Source organism: Coregonus clupeaformis, chromosome 35, assembly GCF_020615455.1.
Source record: "Coregonus clupeaformis isolate EN_2021a chromosome 35, ASM2061545v1, whole genome shotgun sequence".
NCBI classification, from domain to species: Eukaryota; Metazoa; Chordata; class Actinopteri; order Salmoniformes; family Salmonidae; genus Coregonus; species Coregonus clupeaformis.
This window is the reverse complement of record NC_059226.1, coordinates 39,510,235-39,529,609: the sequence shown is the minus strand read 5'-3', so window position 1 is coordinate 39,529,609 and position 19,375 is coordinate 39,510,235. Positions and strand designations below refer to the sequence as shown.

The 19,375-nt window shown below is 44.4% G+C and overlaps 3 protein-coding genes across 7 annotated transcripts in view; 1 reads left to right on the top strand and 2 right to left on the bottom strand.

Moving 5' to 3' along the window:
- Positions 1-6,438, top strand: part of LOC121539557 (NTF2-related export protein 2-like) — a 28,069-nt gene extending 21,631 nt beyond the window's left edge. For 2 of the 3 annotated variants that reach the window (XM_041848151.2, XM_045211092.1), the window contains 5 exons: positions 1,800-1,870; positions 2,159-2,368; positions 4,591-4,677; positions 4,848-4,992; positions 5,652-6,438. In XM_041848151.2, coding sequence (XP_041704085.1) covers positions 4,660-4,677; positions 4,848-4,992; positions 5,652-5,836 — 348 coding nt within the window. In that variant the 5' untranslated portion in view covers positions 1,800-1,870; positions 2,159-2,368; positions 4,591-4,659 and the 3' untranslated portion in view covers positions 5,837-6,438. Of the gene's footprint in view, positions 1-1,799; positions 1,871-2,158; positions 2,369-2,712; positions 2,816-4,590; positions 4,678-4,847; positions 4,993-5,651 lie in introns of those variants that run through there. The other variant, XM_041848142.1, reaches the window with a different exon arrangement.
- Positions 678-2,616, bottom strand: LOC121539550 (26S proteasome non-ATPase regulatory subunit 10). The gene is made up of 5 exons (XM_041848129.2): positions 2,398-2,616; positions 2,147-2,245; positions 1,684-1,830; positions 1,256-1,422; positions 678-1,126 (listed from the first exon to the last, which is right to left on the bottom strand). The coding sequence occupies exons 1-5, from the start codon at positions 2,512-2,514 to the stop codon at positions 964-966; spliced, it is 693 nt and encodes a 230-aa protein (XP_041704063.1). The 5' UTR covers positions 2,515-2,616; the 3' UTR covers positions 678-963.
- On the bottom strand, positions 6,052-19,326 carry LOC121539508 (long-chain-fatty-acid--CoA ligase 4). 3 transcript variants are annotated; one of them, XM_041848080.1, is made up of 14 exons: positions 19,242-19,326; positions 17,035-17,567; positions 15,296-15,473; positions 14,465-14,574; positions 13,493-13,631; positions 13,132-13,282; positions 11,681-11,804; positions 11,364-11,435; positions 10,903-11,042; positions 10,489-10,661; positions 10,120-10,383; positions 9,839-9,953; positions 9,477-9,634; positions 6,052-7,740 (listed from the first exon to the last, which is right to left on the bottom strand). In XM_041848080.1, exons 2-14 carry the CDS (start codon positions 17,383-17,385, stop codon positions 7,583-7,585), a joined length of 2,133 nt encoding a protein of 710 aa, XP_041704014.1. In that variant the 5' UTR covers positions 17,386-17,567; positions 19,242-19,326; the 3' UTR covers positions 6,052-7,582. The 3 variants fall into 3 exon arrangements, with proteins under 3 accessions (XP_041704014.1, XP_041704004.1, XP_041703997.1); XM_041848070.2 differs by lacking the exon at positions 19,242-19,326 and adding an exon at positions 17,693-18,110; XM_041848063.2 differs by lacking the exon at positions 19,242-19,326 and adding an exon at positions 17,697-18,110.
- Between the last annotated feature and the right edge of the window lie 49 nt (positions 19,327-19,375).

The window sequence follows — 19,375 nt, the reverse complement described above, 5'->3', positions numbered from 1 at the left end:
AGGCCCCGGTGGATCTCATGCCACAAGCGCACGTACGGGCATGAGCTTCTTCAAATCCTGTACAAACACTATGACACATTCAAATTCACAACCAAAATAGAATTTCATGTAACTTGTTACAGATTATCAATTTATTTGGAACCAAACAAATGCAATGAACTTACAACCAAATCACATTACACATTGACAGTGAAACATGTTTTAAATAGGCCTGGATATTAACATATGTAGACAAGGTGATTAATTTCATCAAGTTGTTAAGACACCAACTTATTACATCTTTTAAAAAACAAGGTTTAAGAAGACAAATTTCTAGAACAGTTTCAAACAACATAGGTTCCTCTGGTAAGTAGCTGTAGGGTACTATCATGGTCAGTCTCTGAGATACCTCCAGTCCAGTCAGAATAGCTCTTTCCTCCAACAAAAATGCTGCCATACAGACCGCATCTCAATATTCCACAGTGGCCTCCTCTCCTCATCTCAATATTCCACAGTGGCCTCCTCTCCTCCCCTCAATATTCCACAGTGGCCTCCTCTCCTCATCTCAATAATCCACAGTGGCCTCCTCTCCTCATCTCAATATTCCACAGTGGCCTCCTCTCCTCTCCTCAATATTCCACAGTGGCCTCCTCTCCTCTCCTCAATATTCCACAGTGGCCTCCTCTCCTCTCCTCAATATTCCACAGTGGCCTCCTCTCCTCTCCTCATCCCCTCTCCTGCCATTCCAACTCTCTCACTCGCCTCACCTCCTCTCCTTCATCTACACTGATCTGTAACTGGACTGGTGGAAGTACCCCCCCCCCGCCGGACTAGAATATAGAGGATAGGTCAAAGCAATATGGCAGAGTTTATCCTGTTTTCTCAAATCAGTGGAGATGAAGGAGAGATTAGGAGAGGAGAGGAAGCCCCTTTAGACCACGGTCGACTGGATCTTCTCGCTGCTTCAGTGTGTGATCAGATGGATCAGACGTTTCCTCCTTCTACGATCCTCCGCAGCAGTGTGGCCAGACCTCCTTTAGAGATCTGTAATGGTGTCTTCTCCTCCTTGTTCTCTATGTAGATGCTGGCTCCGTTCTCCACCAGGAGTTTAGCTGCCTCCACACGCTCCTCGTCACACGCCAGGTGGCTGGGGGAGACACACAAATATATAGCATGGTGTAAAAAGTGTAGAAAACAGCGTCAACACACACACACACACACAGATTAAGCACGGCGTAAAATACACAGCATCTATAACACACACTCCAATGCTTACAGTGCAGTGTTTCCCTCAGAGTCCTGTATGTTGGTAGAAGCGCTCTGTTTGAGCAGCAGCTGGATCAGACGGCAGTTGCCCTTGGTTGAGGCTCTGTGTAGGGGAGTAGACGCCAGCTTATCTGTGACATTAGGGTCCGCTCCACTCTCCAACAACAGGAGGGCGATCTGTGAAGAAGACCAACCATTTGCATTACCAACCAACATAACATGTTATACAGTTCTTATTTTCTGCTTTAATAGCTGCAGAACTACTGTAGCAAAGCCAGGGGAACATACTTGGTTCTGGCAGGGATTGAACTAGCAACACTCAATCCCAAAACGGAGCTAATAGTCACTGTGCCAACTAACTAACCCACTTGGTATTGAGTAAATCAGATCGCTTCAGAACAGTATCCGTCTGACATTGTGGACCCAGTGTTGGTGTACCTCATATCTGTCCTTGGAGGCAGCGTAGTGCAGAGGGGTGCAGCCGTTCTGGTTGACTGAGTTCAGCTGGGCTCCTTTGTTTATTAGTGACTTCACTATCTCCTCTCTGCCTGCAGATGCTGCGATGTGGAGGGGAGTCCAACTGGCCTGGGGACAAGAGATGAGACATCACTCTCAGATGGACACAGTAACTTCTTCTTCTTCTAGGATAGTCATGTAGTGATAGGCGGCAGGTAGCTTAGTGGTTAAGAGCGTTGTGCCAGTAACCGACAGAATAGACTTGCATGTAGGGGAAACTACTACCAAAGATACTTATAACCAACTCCCCTAGTCATCTGTGCTACTACACTATGGTGACATTCAACAGATCAAGCATCTACAGTACTTACAATATCAAATTATTGCAACGCAACAAGTCAATATAATTGTCCAATGCTGCAGACAATGACTTTGCAATATTTACATCATCTTGTAGGTTGACTTCTACCCCCAGATCCAGCAGAAACTCAACGATCTTGACGTGTCCAGCCGAGCAGGCCCAGTGGAGCGCAGTCCTTTGGTCCTGGGAGAGGGGAAAAGCACAGGAGACCGGAGGAATATGGAAGGGGACATGTGGATGTATCAGCAAATGTAGCTAGTTAGCTCACTAGCTAACTGACTGCTGCCTGAAGCAGCTAGCTAGCTGGTAATTAATTTCAAGTGATGATCATTTACCTGGTCCGTTTTGCAAGCGAGCGATTTATCCGTTAAAATGCTTTTCTTTAATTTGTCAAATTCACCAGTGAAGGCTAAATTACAGACTTCCACATTTGAAACAGTTTGCTCCATCATGAAAGATAGCTAGCTCAACTCACTACGCGGTAAATTGGACTGAAATAAACATCAACATGACTCAGGAAATGTACCTAGGTTCTATTTATTTTGAATAAACATGATCTATGACCAGCGGAAGTAATTACGTCACACACTTGTCGACTGAAAAATAGTGTTGAATCACACACATTTTCATAAACATCGTGCTTTTGAAGTTGCATTCTGTAGTATTTGATATATCTCTCAAATGTAGAAATTGCCTGTCCATTTGACGACGAGGAAAGACAACAAAAAGTATACAGCTATGGCTGCAACAGTTGTAAGTTTATCTTTCAGCTAGCTAACAAGAATAAGCTAACTAGCTACCCTCGTGTTCTTTATTGTAGCTACGTTTTTAGTTGTTGGGTTATATTTGTAAAGATACCTAGCTACACTACTACACTTTCACAAACCCTAAATGTGAACAGCAGACACTGGGGCCACCAATGCAGCCAGCGTGATTGGACAGTGGAATCCGGTTTGAACCAATGATTTATATATATACACCATTGGTTTGAACCAGCAACCCTGCCAGTTATGATATGATATACTTTATTGTCCCTGCTTCCACATAAATATATAGAATCAATTGACACAGCATACACCCCACTCACTCCCCACCCACACAAAAAGTAAGTAAGTTCATGCCAGGCAAGGATGCAGTTCCACATGATGAAGGCCTAGAGGCACTGGAACTGCCTACCTACAGGCCTTCATCATGGTGAACTGCCACCTACCTACAGGCCTTCATCATGGTGAACTGCCACCTACCTACAGGCCTTCATCATGGTGAACTGCCACCTACCTACAGGCCTTCATCATGGTGAACTGCCACCTACCTACAGGCCTTCATCATGGTGAACTGATACCTAGTGACAGGCCTTCATCATGGTGAACTGATACCTAGTGACAGGCCTTCATCATGGTGAACTGATACCTAGTGACAGGCCTTCATCATGGTGAACTGATACCTAGTGACAGGCCTTCATCATGGTGAACTGATACCTAGTGACAGGCCTTCATCATGGTGAACTGCCACCTACCTACAGGCCTTAATCATGGTGAACTGCCACCTACCTACAGGCCTACATACCTAGGGACAGGCCTTCATCATGGTGAACTGATACCTAATGACAGGCCTTCATCATGGTGAACTGATACCTAATGACAGGCCTTCATCATGGTGAATTGATACCTAATGACAGGTCTTCATCATGGTGAACTGATACCTAGTGACAGGCCTTCATCATGGTGAACTGATACCTAATGACAGGCCTTCATCATGGTGAATTGATACCTAATGACAGGTCTTCATCATGGTGAATTGATACCTAATGACAGGCCTTCATCATGGTGAATTGATACCTAATGACAGGCCTTCATCATGGTGAACTGATACCTGGTGACAGCCTTCCAGCTCAAGTGCACTACTACCTCCTGTGCCATAATTTGAATTAGATCTGAGGATGACTGGTCTCCCTGTAACCCAGGGATGGGCAATCATTTCGGCTCGAGGGCCACATAGAGATTTCAAAATTCAGCGGAGAGTCAAAAGCAATTTGCGAGCCAAAAAAAGGCAATTAATTTCAAGACTGATAGGCCCATTATAATTTCTACATACTTTATATCTAGTTTTAGATGTTCAAGAGTGGCCTGGAGGTTTAAACCCCCCCGGGCCAGATTGAATGGGCTCGCTGGCCGTATGTTGCCCATCCCTGCTGTAACCCTTGGCCCTGGAACAGCAGGATCGCTGTGGTCTGACTCTCAGAGATCCTATTGAATTCAATTATTTTATTATATGCCATTTAGCAGATGCATTTATCCAAAACGACTTACAGTCATGCATACATGTACAAACAGGTGGTCCCGGGAATTGAACCCTCTACGCTGGCGTTGCAAGCGCCATGCTCAACCAACAGAGCTACAGATGATGTAATTCTATGGTCTGACCATTCCCCCCAAAAAAAAAATCTAAGGCATATCTCTCTATTGACCAAGTTGTTGTCAATGGCTGTCATTCAATCAATCACACTTCACACTTTGTCCCTTCTCCAGGATTTCAGGACCCACGTTGACGCGTCATGCAGGTATTCAGAGGAGTTCACCAACATATATTATGACTGCATGGACAAGAAAAGGAGGGTAGGTACTGATTCATCTGGGCTCTGTGTGAATGCACTGAACCATACAGGTTACACAGGTACAAACACCTCCCTCAGTATCCCTACTTTGGAAAACACTTCTTTGTGAGCGCCTTGAAATATCTCAATTGTAGCTAGATAGCTAACTCCCTACTGTTGATCTTCACCCAGAACTTGATGCGGCTCTACCTGGACAAAGCGACCCTGGTCTGGAACGGGAATGCTGTGTCAGGGCAGGCTGCTCTCGGGGAATTCTTTGAGTCGCTTCCCTCTAGCGAGTTCAGTGTCCAGACTCTGGACTGTCAGCCAGTGCACGGTGACATTCTTTCCCACAATTATAATTTTCTAAACTATTTACATTGGCCCCTGTAGCTCAGTTGGTAGAGCATGGCGCTTGCAACGCCAGGGTTGTGGGTTTGTTTCCCACGGGGGGCCAGTATGAAAATGTATGCACTCATTAACTGTAAGTCACTCTGGATAAGAGCATCTGCTAAATGACTAAAAATGTTTTTTTTAATTGTAACTGAAAAAAATCGCTATAAACAATTATTGACTCGTATTACACATGTAAAATTAGACATACAAATTAAACATGGGAACATGTTATTTTTTTAAAGGAGATAGAAATGTATAGACCCAGAAAATATTAACTAAGTCACAATTATTATATTGTTGACACTAAACAGCATGTACTACCTTCTATCTAGGATATCCACATTTAGAAATGCTTCTTCAGATGGATCTACCATTCGGCTATTAGACCGTAATCCAGTTTTTTGATAAACTTGGATTCATTGAGATGCTGCCTAAAATGTATAATGCTGACATTTACATACCAAAATATATAGTAGTCCAACAACTTTAGCCTCGTTCCATCATCCTGATCACACAATATAGAAACAGAATGTGATCTTGCGTGATCAGGATGGCGGAACAAGGCCTACACCACTTTCCCCTCCTTATATTCCCATACAGAACAGGCAACCCAGGGCCAGACCACGCTGCTGGTGGTGACGGCAGGACAGGTGAAGTTTGACGGACAAAAGCAGCGCTACTTCAATCAGAACTTCCTCCTCACAGCCCAGGCGTCGCCCACCAGTGATCAGCCTGTCTGGAAGATCGCCAGTGACTGTTTCCGCTTTCAGGACTGGAGTAGCTGAGGCCTACTTTAATCTGGTTTCAGGGTCGTGTTCATTAGGGCACACAATAGCTAAACAAATTGCAACGAGCTACGAAAACAAGCATTTCTTATTGGACACGTTTCAGTCTGTTTGGTGCCTAATGAGTACAACCCTGCTTTAAGATTAGGTCTTTATTGTAATGCCAGTTACACTGTGTACCTAAAGACTTTTGTAATAAAATAAATACGAAGTAGTCAAATACAAAACATTTTTATTCACCAATGTCCCCAAAAGCATGTGACCCCCAGAATGGAATAAATAACAATTTTTCAAACAAAGACGGAAAGTATTTGGAGAAAGAAGTGGACTGGACTCTCAAATGTTAATTACAGACCTGCTTACTGTTGTGACATAACGTGAAAATATCTTACTATCCTCATAACATTACTTTGAGTATTCAGGTAAAGACATCTATTGCTATTGCCCATGTGGTCTATACTCCTGGCCAAATAATATATTAAATATCTGCTATTTTAAGTTTCCTGAGTGACACATTTGGTGTGACATATGCAAAGCGATACAACCAAATAACATATTTGATAGGAATAGAATGTACAAAAAATAAAATAAACCGAATTGTTCAAGTCTGAATGCTTATTTAGTCTTAAAATATACATTGGCTTTTCTAAAGCAATGGATGGACGTAACATGATTCTAAATAAATATAACCAAAACTTAAGACACTGGGAAGTGAGAGCACGGGAAGGCACAGTAATGTCGCTACTGCCATCTTACCACTATAGGGCAGCAGAACATTCTCAACTACATAACATGATATATAGGTAGAGAGATGTGTGTATATATATATACACATACATACATTGGCCAAATCTGATGAGCAACAACGTCTTTACAGAACCCACAGAGAGAAAGACTACATAGATATTAAAAAATACATCAGTTACAAATCGGGTACAAAGAGCTTAGGTGGAATGGCAGGTAAGCAATGACTTGGAATGGTTCCATTTCCTCAATGTTCCATTTGTTTGTTAGTGAGAGGACTTTTCTAGAAACATACACTTCTATAACGCTGGATCAGCTTCAAGTTTGATTTCCCAATAAATAAATTTCCCATCTACAGTTCAGACTCATCAGTGTCTTTTCCTAATGACAACGATGGAGGTCAGAACTGGACGTGCTTGAGTGCAATGTTTTTTACAAGTACATTATTAGCACAAATAACTGGCTAATAGGGATATTCTTTATATACACACCAAGAACAGTAGCCTGGGTACCGAATGGTTTCTCATCATCGCCGTCCCAAATTACACCCTATTCCCTTTGCAGTGCACTACTTTTGACCAGGGCACATAGGGCTCTGGTCAAATGTAGTGCACTACATAGGGAATAGGGTACCACAAGATGCCGACAAGTCAGCTGAAGCAGAAACATGACTGGCACGGACTGAGGCTATATAAACTAACAGTGGAATGTTGGCGACTTTGGCTTAGGTCAAGGGTTAGCCAACCCTCCTCCTGAACAGATACACTGTGTGTATGCTTTTGCTCCAACCCTGCTCTATCTAACACAAAATTCAACTAATTGGCTACCTGTAACCAAGACCTTGATTAGCTGAATCAAATGGGTTAGAGCAGGGCTGAGCGAAAGCCTGCACACCATGAATCTCTCAAGGTCTGCGCCCCAAAATGGAACCCTATTCCCTACATAGTGCACTACTTTTGACAAGAGCCCTATTGGCATTAGGTGAAGTTTTAGGTCATTACATTACTGTCTCCCATACATCCTCTCTATGTGCTGAAGATAGTGGTTCTTTAACTCTTTCCTCTTCAGCTTGAAGGCATCAGTCACCAGGCCTGTCTCAGGGGTCCAGGGCTCTGGGCTGAGGTGGACCTTCACTGGGATCTCAAACCTCTGGAGGTTAACTAGAGGAGGAAGGAAAGATAAAGGAGAGGAAAAAGAAAGAGAGAGAGAGAGAAAGGTCATTACAAATCTGACAATAGCTATGCTTCCATTAACTTTTTGTCAACATTTAGGAAGTTTGCATAGAAATTGGAAGCAACAATTACCTGCCATGGTGCATTTCCCTTGAACTGTTATCCTATTAGGCAAATTGGCATTCATAAAGTGGCAACAGCCTGTATAGAGCCACACAGTGGAGGTGTCATAATACCCATCAAACAGGGAAATGGTTCAAATCGTTTTTCCAATTTATTTATTTTTTTTCCATAGGGAATTTTAGAAACACTTAAAATAAGAGCTGTGTTTTGTGTAGGCTTACCCTGGCATGACGTTTTGATAACCATGTAAATCTCTCTCGGACAAGGTGACTTTTATCAATATATTCATCTCTATTTACTCTCAGATTGGAAAATGCTAATTAGCATCAAAGTAGACATCATGCAAAACTACAAATCCCTACAAGCTCCTGCACATCATCTCTAGCTGATATCTTTGCTAACAGGTTTTGTGTCAATTTAAAATTTGCACAAGACAGTTCAAATAATTGTCAATTTAAAGAAATGTAGCCAATTTATTCATTACTACATTTAGCTAACATTAGATCGTTAATCCAGAGATTCTTACCTTTGCCTCGATTCGGCAGTCTCGTCCAGATCATCATGGCATCTGTAGTTCTTTATGATAGCCACATTAGCAGCTAATTAGCGTTACATTTTCTGGGGATAAATACAGGCGACTATATTGCTAAAAGTCACCTTGTCCTAGAGAGATTTACACAGTTATCAAAACATCACGCCAAGGTAAGCCTACACGTAACACAGCCCTTATTTTAACTGTTTCTAAAATCTCCTTTGGGCAAAATGAATCGTGGAAAAGCAAATTGGAACCATTTCCCTGTTTGACCTCAAGGTTTTATGGGTATTATGACTCATACTGTGGTACTCTATACCCTGCCCACCTACCGATCTTTAATGTCTCAGGTAGCCTGCAAAAACCAGCACGGATAGATTGCAAAAATGGACTAATATTTGCCATCTTCCAATACAGTAATTCTCATGTGCCTACTTATCACCACGGTCCGTGCCATGGTGTAACTTGCACTGACGCAGGCCTAGCTGGTCTGAAACAATTTGATGGTGAAACTTCAAATTGCAATGTGAAGCAATTCAGGCATTCCTGAAAGTCAAGACAATCCTTGTCCTGCAAAGAAACACGTTTTATTGTTGAATAAATGGATTTTGCAAGCAGTAGGCATTTAGAATGAAATGTGGAGTGGAGCTTTATAGTTGATAACATAATGTGCCCCGCGTACCTTCAATATTATCCGGCCATCATAATTTATTAGAAAAACACAGTTTCCACCATCATTTGTCGCAATAAAGGAAGTTCCACAATATAAAAATCCACCCGTCGAACGTATAAAAATGTATTAGATCTTTCGAAAATGTATCCTACATCTGCCATTTCCATCACACGTCGCAATTTTTTTTTTGTTGCATAAACCTGGGTCAATGGAAACCTGCCTAGTGAGACGAAATCAATCCAAACATCTAAATCAATCTAATGGACATCAGGGTTGTATTCACTAGACCAAACGTAAGAAAACAGACAGAAACCTTTCCCAATAAGAAACCCTTGTTTATGTTGCCAAACGTTTTGCTACGGTATGCCCTAATGAATAGGACCCAGGGGTTCTTACTTGAAGTGGCCACCTCCTTGATCTCTTTCAGCACCTCCTTCTCCATGGCAGGGTGGGTGCACACCTCCTCCCAGCTCCCCTCCACTCCCCTCTGTCTGGCCAGCTCAGTCAACCTCTTCTGGTTGGGTACCACAACACTGATCACATAGTTCTGCTCACTGCAGGGGTTAGAGGTCAGAATGGATCCAAGGTCAGAGTTCATGGGTTAGAAGCACCCATACAGGCTGAGAGATCTGAAATAGCTGGAGTTACAAGTTGCCAGTAAGCACAGCTTTAAGACCAGTTCACCCTCTGCAAATGTAAACCTCTACCACTAGAGAGGTGAAACTGACCTCAGATCAGCATCTAGGGCTAGGGCTCACCTGTTAGCGTAAGCACAGATGTTGTCGATGAGGGAGCAGTTCTTCAGAGCAGCTTCTACTTTCCCCAGAGAGACGTATTCCCCAGCCTGGAGCTTCACTAGGTCCTTCTTACGGTCTGATTAACAATAACACACACACACACACCACAATGCAAGATATTGCTTTAAAATTACATATTTTACAGGTGCTTTAACTGTTAAATGACATTTGCCCACTAGATTAGAATGTATATGCCTATGATGGACAATGAGAAGATCCTCCAACGGACACAGGTTACATACCCACTATCTGTAGACATCCGTCAGGGTGGATCTCTCCTATGTCTCCTGTACAGAACCACCTCTGACCCTTCTCGTCCACAAAGAAGTCCTGGTTGTTACTCTCGTTCCTATAGTAACCCATAGTGATGTTAGGCCCTCCAATCAGAATCTCCCCTCGGGGGTGAGGCTTGTCCTGATTGGTGTAGCCTCCCTCCAGCCAGTCCCTGAGTCGGATCTCACAGCAGATGACAGGAGCTCCGACTCTACCTGTACTTTTGTCTGCCACTGGACAGAGGGAATAGAGGGAACACAACCTTTAGTAATGCAGGTAAAGCAAAGGCTTTCCATACTACCCCCACCTGCCCGCCTCACTCCATACCCTCCCCTTACCCTCTGTGATGGTGCCAGCTCCACAGGTTTCAGTCAGTCCGTACCCCTGGCCCACAGGACAGCAGAAACATATGTTCATAAACCTCTGTGTGGCGGAGGAAAGAGGAGCCCCTCCAGACAACATCAGCCTCACCCTGCCGCCCAGCAGCCTCCTCACCTTACTGAACAGCAGCCTAGACACAGACACACAGAACTGTAAACATACACCAATACACTCTACTCTAACACTCACTGAGATTACTTCTGTTTAATGTATGATTCCCTATCTGGATACATGTCTTGTTATTTTAGGTGATTTATACTGAATCATTTCACATGCGAATAATACTTCTCCTCTAGGTTAATGTGATCGTCAGAAAACATGTTTTAATACAACATATCACATGTTAGTCATGAGGTAAAAAGTGTTGTTACGCGTTGCAGAGAGGAGCATCGTAGCCCCTCTTGACCTGCTCCAGTTTGTAGTTGTATCCCAGGTTGAACAGCGTCCTCTGAATGTAACTCATGTCCCCAACCTTACTCATCACGTTCTTATTGATGCGGTCCAGGATTTCCTGTTCAAACAAACAAACGGTACAGTAAACCAGAGAGAGATATGGGTCGTCTTACCGGTACAGTAAACCACAGAGAGATATGGGTCGTCTTACCGGTACAGTAAACCACAGAGAGATATGGGTCGTCTTACCGGTACAGTAAACCACAGAGAGATATGGGTCGTCTTACTGGTACAGTAAACCACAGAGAGATATGGGTCGTCTTACTGGTACAGTAAACCACAGAGAGATATGGGTCGTCTTACTGGTACAGTAAACCAGAGAGAGATATGGGTCGTCTTACCGGTACAGTAAACCACAGAGAGATATGGGTCGTCTTACCGGTACAGCAGCCATCAGAGTTGGTTTCAGCACAGAGCAGTCTCCTCTACTTCCCCTCTTTATCTTAGTGGACTGGAGAGAGAGGAGAGGACATCAACATAGGACATCAACATAGGACTGGAGAGGACATCAACATAGGACTGGAGAGAGAGGACATCAACATAGGACTGGAGAGAGAGGAGAGGACATCAACATAGGACTGGAGAGAGAGGAGAGGACATCAACATAGGACTGGATGAAGAGGCTTAAAATATTTTCTGTGAAAGTTTGCAGACAGAATAACAGGGAAACCACTGATTAAATCAAGCCTTCATTACCTGGTCAGAGAGTGTCTGAGGGGAGGAGTAACCGATGGGACAGCCGTACGCCATGCAGGAGATTTCTGCTGTCATTTCCAACACATGGGCCAGAGGGAGGTAGGCTATATAGGTGTCTTTAGGACTGAGAGAGAACAGGGTTAGCGTTAGGGTCAGCGGTTTAAGGGTAGGATGCAGGTTGGCTGTATAGGAGTCCTTAGGACTGAGAGAACAGACATTATAATACTGCATGGGGTCAGGGGTTAGTGTAAGGCTTTTAGTGAGCAGGTATGTATGACGTTAGGCCAGACGAAGAACAGGGTTAAGGTTAGGGATACAGTTGGAGCATGGGTTCTCAAAGTGGGGTCTGCGGACAGATATATATATAGTACGTTTTGTTGTTGTTTAAATGAATATTACTAACAATGAATTTTGGCCAAGGGATCCGTGGAATATGTTTAGAGTGTGTAATAATAAATAATAATAATGCCATTTAGCAGACGCTTTTATCCAAAGCGACTTACAGTCATGCATACATTTTTTTGTGTATGGGTGGTCCCGGGGATCGAACCCACTACCTTGGCGTTACAAGCGCCGTGCTCTACCATATTAATACAATACAATGTAATAATATTAATCTACAATTTCTGTTCTTAACCCTGGGCAACATGGGCCTGAGAGGCTCACAGGGATATTGGTATCCACAGTACACCACCAATTCAATATTTTCAAATCAATACTTCTTGTATTCCCCCCCATAAATGCAGTGTAATTTTAAAAACTGCAAAGTTCTCTCTGCCTCACGGAAACATTTGTAGAATTGCAGGGTATTAGCTTTAAAGCTGCAACAACTAAAAAAATCTCTGTCCCATGAGAAAATGTGTAGAATTACAGGAAATGAGCTTGAAAACTGCAACATTTTCTCTCCGATTCAAAGAGGCCCGCCTTTAAAATGTTCCTTCCCAGGGCCTGAGACTTGGTTCGTTCAGCCATGCACTGCCGATGTCATATTTACATCTACATTTTTGTCATTTAGCAGACGCTCTTATCCAGAGCGACTTACAGTTAGTGAGTGAATATTTGTTTATATTTTTTCTCTTCTCCATACTGGCCCCCCGTGGGAATCGAACCCACAACCCTGGCGTTGCAAACGCCATGCTCTACCAACTGAGCTACATCCCTGCCGGCCATTCCCTCCCCTACCCTGGACGACACTGGGCAAATTGTGCACCGCCCCATGGGTCTCCTGGTCGCGGCCGGCTACGACAGAGCCTGGATATTAAAACTCCTTGTATGCTATTTTTATCTCACTCGAGTTGTGTTCTGATTATGAGGGGGTCCCTGATGAATTTTCTATCACATATTTGAGAACCCCTGAGTTATGGGTATGGGTTAAGGGGGTACCTCTGGAGGCAGGGAGGGAGAGAGTCTATTCTCCACCCTGTAAACAACTAAACCCAACTGTCACTCACCCCAGGCCAGGGATGCGTTCACACTGTCCGGTCATTCCAGCAGTGATGTTGCTGTGGACGACCATGACTCCTTTGGGTCTGCCTGTAGAACCACTGGTGTACATCACTACAGCCAGGTCTGATGGCTGAGGACTCACCACCGGCCTAGCCACTGTAACAGAGAGTTGTTGGTTCAACAGGTCTCACTTCACTGTAACAGACACAGTCATTGGTTCAACAGCTGTTACACACCTGATTCGGCCAATTAAGGTCTTGATAAGTAGTTGAATCAAGTGTTTTAGTGTTGGTTTGGACCAAAACCATGCTCTAACATTATGTGTCATTTCTAGCGTTCCTCATGCAGTACTCTGGTGTTACTCACGGTTGTCAGGCTGTGCCCCCAGCTCCTGTACTGATGCCATGCTGTGGATGGTGAGACCAGGTGGGTATCCCTCTGTACTGACCCTCCTCTGGTCTACAGAGATTATGTGTTTCAGCTTGGGGATCTGAGCGAGAACACCCTGTGAAGGATAGAGAGAGGAGAAAAGTTAATTTAGTTAGTAGAAATGCATACCTGGCTGTGACTCCACTCTCTGAGGGCGTCTCTGGGAGCGTTGGGATTTGCAAAAAACACATTTCCGATTCAGACATGTGACTTAGCTATGGTTGGCACATAGTCTCAGACAATTTAAAATAATTGCAACGCATATGTGAAAGACTGAAAATTGAGGCTAGTTGACACATACGTTTACATTATGAACACCTTCCTAATATTGAGTTGCACCCTCCCTTTTGCCCTCATAACAGCCTCAATTCGTCAGGGCATGGACTCTACAAGGTGTTGAAAGCGTTCCACAGGGATGCTGGCCAATGTTGACTCCAATGCTTCCCACAGTTGTGTTAAGTTGGCTGGATGTCCTTTGGTTGGTGGACCATTCTTGATACACACGGGAAACTGTTGAGTGTGAAAAACCTGCAACGTTGCAGTTCTTGACACAAACCGGTGTGCCTGGCACCTACTACCATACCCCATTCAAAGGCACTTAAATATTTTGTCTTGCCCATTCACCCACTGAATGGCACACATACACAATCCATGTTTCAATTGTCTCAAGGTTTAAAAATCCTTCTTTAACCTGGCTCCTCCCCTTCAACAGGTGACATCAATAAGGGATCATAGCTTTCACCTGGATTCACTTGGTCAGTCTGTCATGGAAAGAGCATGTTTTGTACACTCAGTGTATATTCTGTCAAACCCTCAACTCTGCGGCACCACCATGTTTCAACCCAACTGATCCATTCTAGGTACTAGGTTCTAGGGTTCTATGTTCTAGGTCAGGTGGTTCTAGCTCACCTTCAGTGTGGTCTCCAGTAGTTCTGTGCTGGTAATGAGGTGTGTGACTCCCGTCTCGTTCAGTCCAAACACCACCGCCTCCTCTCCCAGTGTCGCATAGAACGTCACCACTGTGCAAACACAGAGCAACGTCAATGCACTTTGGACATCGTGACATAGGGTCATTTTCTACCTCTTCTTCTAGCACAGTACTTCCCGGACTGATTGGGAATTATGCACATTCTTGAATTATATACATCCTAATTCTGTGAATTACTGAACTGGGTACATGACGGAGTACTGAACTGGGTACATGACGGAGTACTGAACTGGGTACATGACGGAGTACTGAACTGGGTACATGACGGAGTACTGAACTGGGTACATGACTGAGTACTGAACTGGGTACATGACTGAGTACTGAACTGGGTACATGACGGAGTACTGAACTGGGTACATGACGGAGTACTGAACTGGGTACATGACGGAGTACTGAACTGGGTACATGACGGAGTACTCTGAATTTGTATGAATGTATTTGTTATGTGCTGACCTGAACAAAATGAATTTCCTTGTTAGCGAACAAAAGGCATTCTAATCTAATGGAAATTAATAAACTGGACCTCTATTTAAATATATCTTCATATTTTATAGATATCCCAACACCAGGCCAACATGACTTTGATTAATCAAACTTTCTGGAAAGAAAGCCCTGTTGTTGTTTCGTTGGCTACAACTACTCATGTTGAGCCTTCTATTTCCTCCCAGAGTGTGCCCCAAATGGCACCCTATTCCTTATATAGTGCACTATTTTAGGTATTTTGGGAAGCAGCCCCAGTGTGCAGTACTCACATGGGAAGTTGTGTCTGAAGCAGGCCTGAGCAGAGATCATCCACTCAGCTCTGGTCTCACAGAAGATGGCAACCATACTCTTAGGCTGCTGGCCCAGTGCTGCCAACCCACTGCCCATGTAATTCACTACAGAGTCTACCTGCTGGTAGGACAGCCAGCGGTACTCTCCCAGAATCAGCTGCAAGAGAGGAGACAATGTCACCTGTTAGTCTATTTGCATATTACATTTTAGTCATTTAGCAGGCGCTCTTTTCCTATTTGAATAGAAGAAGAGTGTGCTTCCTTGTTTGTTTATTTTAGGTCAGCAAGAGCTGCGTGACGATAATGTGTTGCGAAGAGAGACAGCTTTATGTAGACATTTAGAAGACATATGTAGCTTCATGTGAACTGAGCACAACAATACGCATATGTAGCACTGTGACGGGCGTATGTAGCACTGTGACGGGCGTATGTAGCCCTGTGACGGGCGTATGTAGCACTGTGACGGGCGTATGTAGCACTGTGACGGGCGTATGTAGCACTGTGACGGGCGTATGTAGCACAGTGACGGGCGTATGTAGCACAGTGACGGGCGTATGTAGCACAGTGACGGGCGTATGTAGCACTGTGACGGGCGTATGTAGCACAGTGACGGGCGTATGTAGCACAGTGACGGGCGTATGTAGCACAGTGACGGGCGTATGTAGCACAGTGACGGGCGTATGTAGCACTGTGACAGGCGTATGTAGCACTGTGACAGGCGTATGTAGCAGAGTGACGGGCGTATGTAGCACTGTGACAGGCGTATGTAGCAGAGTGACGGGCGTATGTAGCACTGTGACGGGTGTGTAGCATTAAGACAGGTGTGACAGTAGTCCCCTGTAGCTCAGTTGGTAGAGCATGGCGCTTGCAACGCCAGGGTTGTGGGTTCGTTTCCCACAGGGGGCCAGTATGAAAAATGTATGCACTCACTAACTGTAAGTCGCTCTGGATAAGAGCGTCTGCTAAATGACTAAAATGTAAAATGTGTAGCATTAAGACAGGTGTGAAGCATTAAGACAGGTGTGTAGCATTAAGACAGGTGTGTAGCATTAAGACGGGTGTGAAACATTATTGCCGCATTCAAATACTAATTGGAACTAGGAAACTCTGACATTTCCGACTTGCTAATTGGTTGTAGTTATACGCGTGCCACTTTCAACCAGTCAGAAATGTCAGAGTTTCCTAGTTCCGACTAGCACGTGAACGCGGCATTATGACAGGTATGTAGCATTAAACAATGACAGATATGTAGCATTATTACAGGCGTGTAGCATTATAACAGGCTTGTAGCTTTACGACAGGTGTATGTAGCATTACGACAGGTGTATGTAGCATTACGACCTTTACGTTTTAGTCATTTAGCAGATGCTTTTATTCAGAGCAACTTGCAGGAGCAATATGACAGATGTATGTACCATTATGACAGGTGTATGTAGTACTATGACAGGTGTATGTAGCACTATGACAGGAGTATGTAGCACTACGACAGGTGTATGTAGCACTACGACAGGTGTATGTAGCACTACGACAGGTGTATGTAGCACTACGACAGGTGTATGTAGCACTACGACAGGTGTATGTAGCACTACGACAGGTGTATGCAGCACTACGACAGGTGTATGCAGCACTACGACAGGTGTATGCAGCACTACGACAGGTGTATGCAGCACTACGACAGGTGTATGCAGCACTACGACAGGTGTATGCATGTAGGTTACCTTCTTAAAGACCTTTCCGCTGGGCTGGGGCTCATTCTCCTCACTCAGTACCTCTCTTGTCCCTAGACAGTCAGAGTCCCCAAAGCGCTGCACGGCTTGTTGGAACAGTTTGTCCAGCGTGTCTTTCCCAGGGAAGTCTTCTGTGGCCAAGCTCTGGAAGCGGTCTACACAGCGGTACGGCCCCTCGGAGTGGCCGGAGGTGGAGCGAGCCTTGACCCGTGTGGCCTGCGTTCTCTTCTCCCCAGCCCCGGTGAGGTAGTACCAGGGCAGGAAGGAAAGGAGGGAGTACAGCCACACCAGGAGGTGGAGGGGGAGGAGGAGCAGGGAGTGGAGCTCTGATTGGAGACCCATATTGGATGGGGGGGTCAGGGGTTAAAGGTCAGGGTGTCAGGTAGAACCTGAGAGGAGATTATTATTATTATTAGGATTATTATTATTATTAGGAGATGAGAAGAGGATCCTTATCGATGCCAAGGATCCACTTTAGGCTGATGCCGTCTGGTTCCAGTCCACTCAATTTAAACAGAGTAGGCCTAATGTTGGAACAGAAAATAAAAGGTATTAATATATGTGAAGAAAAAGGGTAAGTGAAAACAGACAGAGCAGTGATGTTCAGGTTGGATGTATCAATAACATAATGTGGTTAGGATTCTCTTACCTACCTGTTCTAGGGTTTTTACACCAAACCGTAGTTAACTACTACATGCCGGAGGCTCCATTAGAAAGGGAATGGATTCCCATTCAACATCATTTTCCCTAAACCCTTACTCTAACCCTAAACCTAACTCCTAAGCCTAAAATAGCCTTTTTACACGTGAGAACCGGCAAAATGTTCTCACTTCTCTGAATTTTGGTTGATTTACTGTTCTTGCGCAGACTTTTGGTACCCAAAAGTATGGTAAAATGTGTAGACACACGGCACCTCTCTCCCAGTGCTGGCCTCTTGCTCCTCAGGTTAGCTGTCCTATGTGATGACAGGGTGCAGCCAGAATCTGGAAATGAACTCTGCCTTCACTCCTCCAATGCCTGAATTATCCCACTCCCTCTGAACAACCACCAACCCGGTCTACTGTGCTCTGGGTCCTCATATAGGCTACCCCGGCCGGCTGTGTCTCATTAGTCTGAACTAGCTAGCTTCCTTTCCTTGTGTGTCCTCCCCATGATCACTGATCGGGCAGTAGGGCAGGACAGGTGATAGCAACATCGTGGGAACACACCCAATATACTCTCCTGAAGGAGATGAGGTGAAGAAACCACAACATTATTGAGACCCAGCCCCTGTAACCAGTTGACTCACTGACCAATGTCCACAGCTCAGCCAACTGAAGAAGATCGAGCCAGTCGCGACCAATGATATCATCTTCCCAGCTCACCCCATGATGAGCTGATCAGGGTCAGGGTACTAGGCTACTCCAGGTCATGCTGACTCACTCTTTAAGCCATCATAACTGGCTTAAACATCAATCCTGGATAGCATCCTTTGATTTGACTACACACTGACAAGTGGACTCCAGAGACAGACACAGAGCTGAAGTCAGTGTTGTTGCAATACACAGAAGTCGTGATCTAAATGTGGGCAATATGATTTTCTTTCATCTTCTGAATCAAGACTAGGCATGAGACTAGACGTGATCTATTTATATGGGTCGAGATTATATCATGTGATGCATCCATCATGCAGCAGCAGTCAACATAATTTGGTTAAGAAAGTTGCCACCTGACTGCAATTCAAATGTACACCACTACAGTCACAACGTTGCTTTACACGCAGGTGCAATTAAAATAGGGCAACATTTCAACGCTGCTTACTGCGAGTAGGCCAGGCTATTGGTAAACCGAAAAAACATTTTAAACGACTGAAAGTGATACTGCCAACAGTGTTCTTCAAATTCCCAAATGTGACAGACAGTCCAGAGGGCCACACGCATTACAAGAAGCCAGCGCTGTCGTTGGCAACAATCGCTACATTAGTTTCAGTCCACTGACGCTACAAGTAAACATATTTTGATCTTCAAAATATACATCTTCTACGCGCTTTCATTTTAGCAGTCGGCTATGTTAGAGAAGGATGCAGACAGCTATATATATTGGCCATTTAAATTAACCTTCTCAATGATCTGCATACGGATTACGCTGTTAATAAGATTATAGCAGCCAGCTAGTAATTGATACCCCCTGTTTACCTGGCAAGCTCGTAACATTCTTACCTTCAGCAGCCAAGCCCGATCAGTCGATCTCTTTTGCCAGAACGAATTGACCGAAAGTTACCTTTTGTGATCCCTACCAGAAAGGGAACCCGGAAACAACACGTCATCTGATTCCATATTTCTGGGCCAATCAG

Excerpts from the sequence above, each read along its gene's own strand:
- LOC121539508 (XM_041848080.1), bottom strand. The coding sequence starts at position 17,385 with ATGGGTCTCCAATCAGAGCTCCACTCCCTGCTCCTCCTCCCCCTCCAC. Across the intron at positions 13,632-14,464 it reads TACTGGAGACCACACTGAAG|GGTGTTCTCGCTCAGATCCC; the intron begins GTGAGCTAGAAC and ends TATCCTTCACAG. Across the intron at positions 9,635-9,838 it reads ATCTGTGCTTACGCTAACAG|TGAGCAGAACTATGTGATCA; the intron begins GTGAGCCCTAGC and ends TAACCCCTGCAG.
- LOC121539550 (XM_041848129.2), bottom strand. The coding sequence starts at position 2,514 with ATGATGGAGCAAACTGTTTCAAATGTGGAAGTCTGTAATTTAGCCTTC. Across the intron at positions 2,246-2,397 it reads TCGCTTGCAAAACGGACCAG|GACCAAAGGACTGCGCTCCA; the intron begins GTAAATGATCAT and ends CCCCTCTCCCAG. Across the intron at positions 1,127-1,255 it reads TCTGAGGGAAACACTGCACT|CCACCTGGCGTGTGACGAGG; the intron begins GTAAGCATTGGA and ends TGTCTCCCCCAG.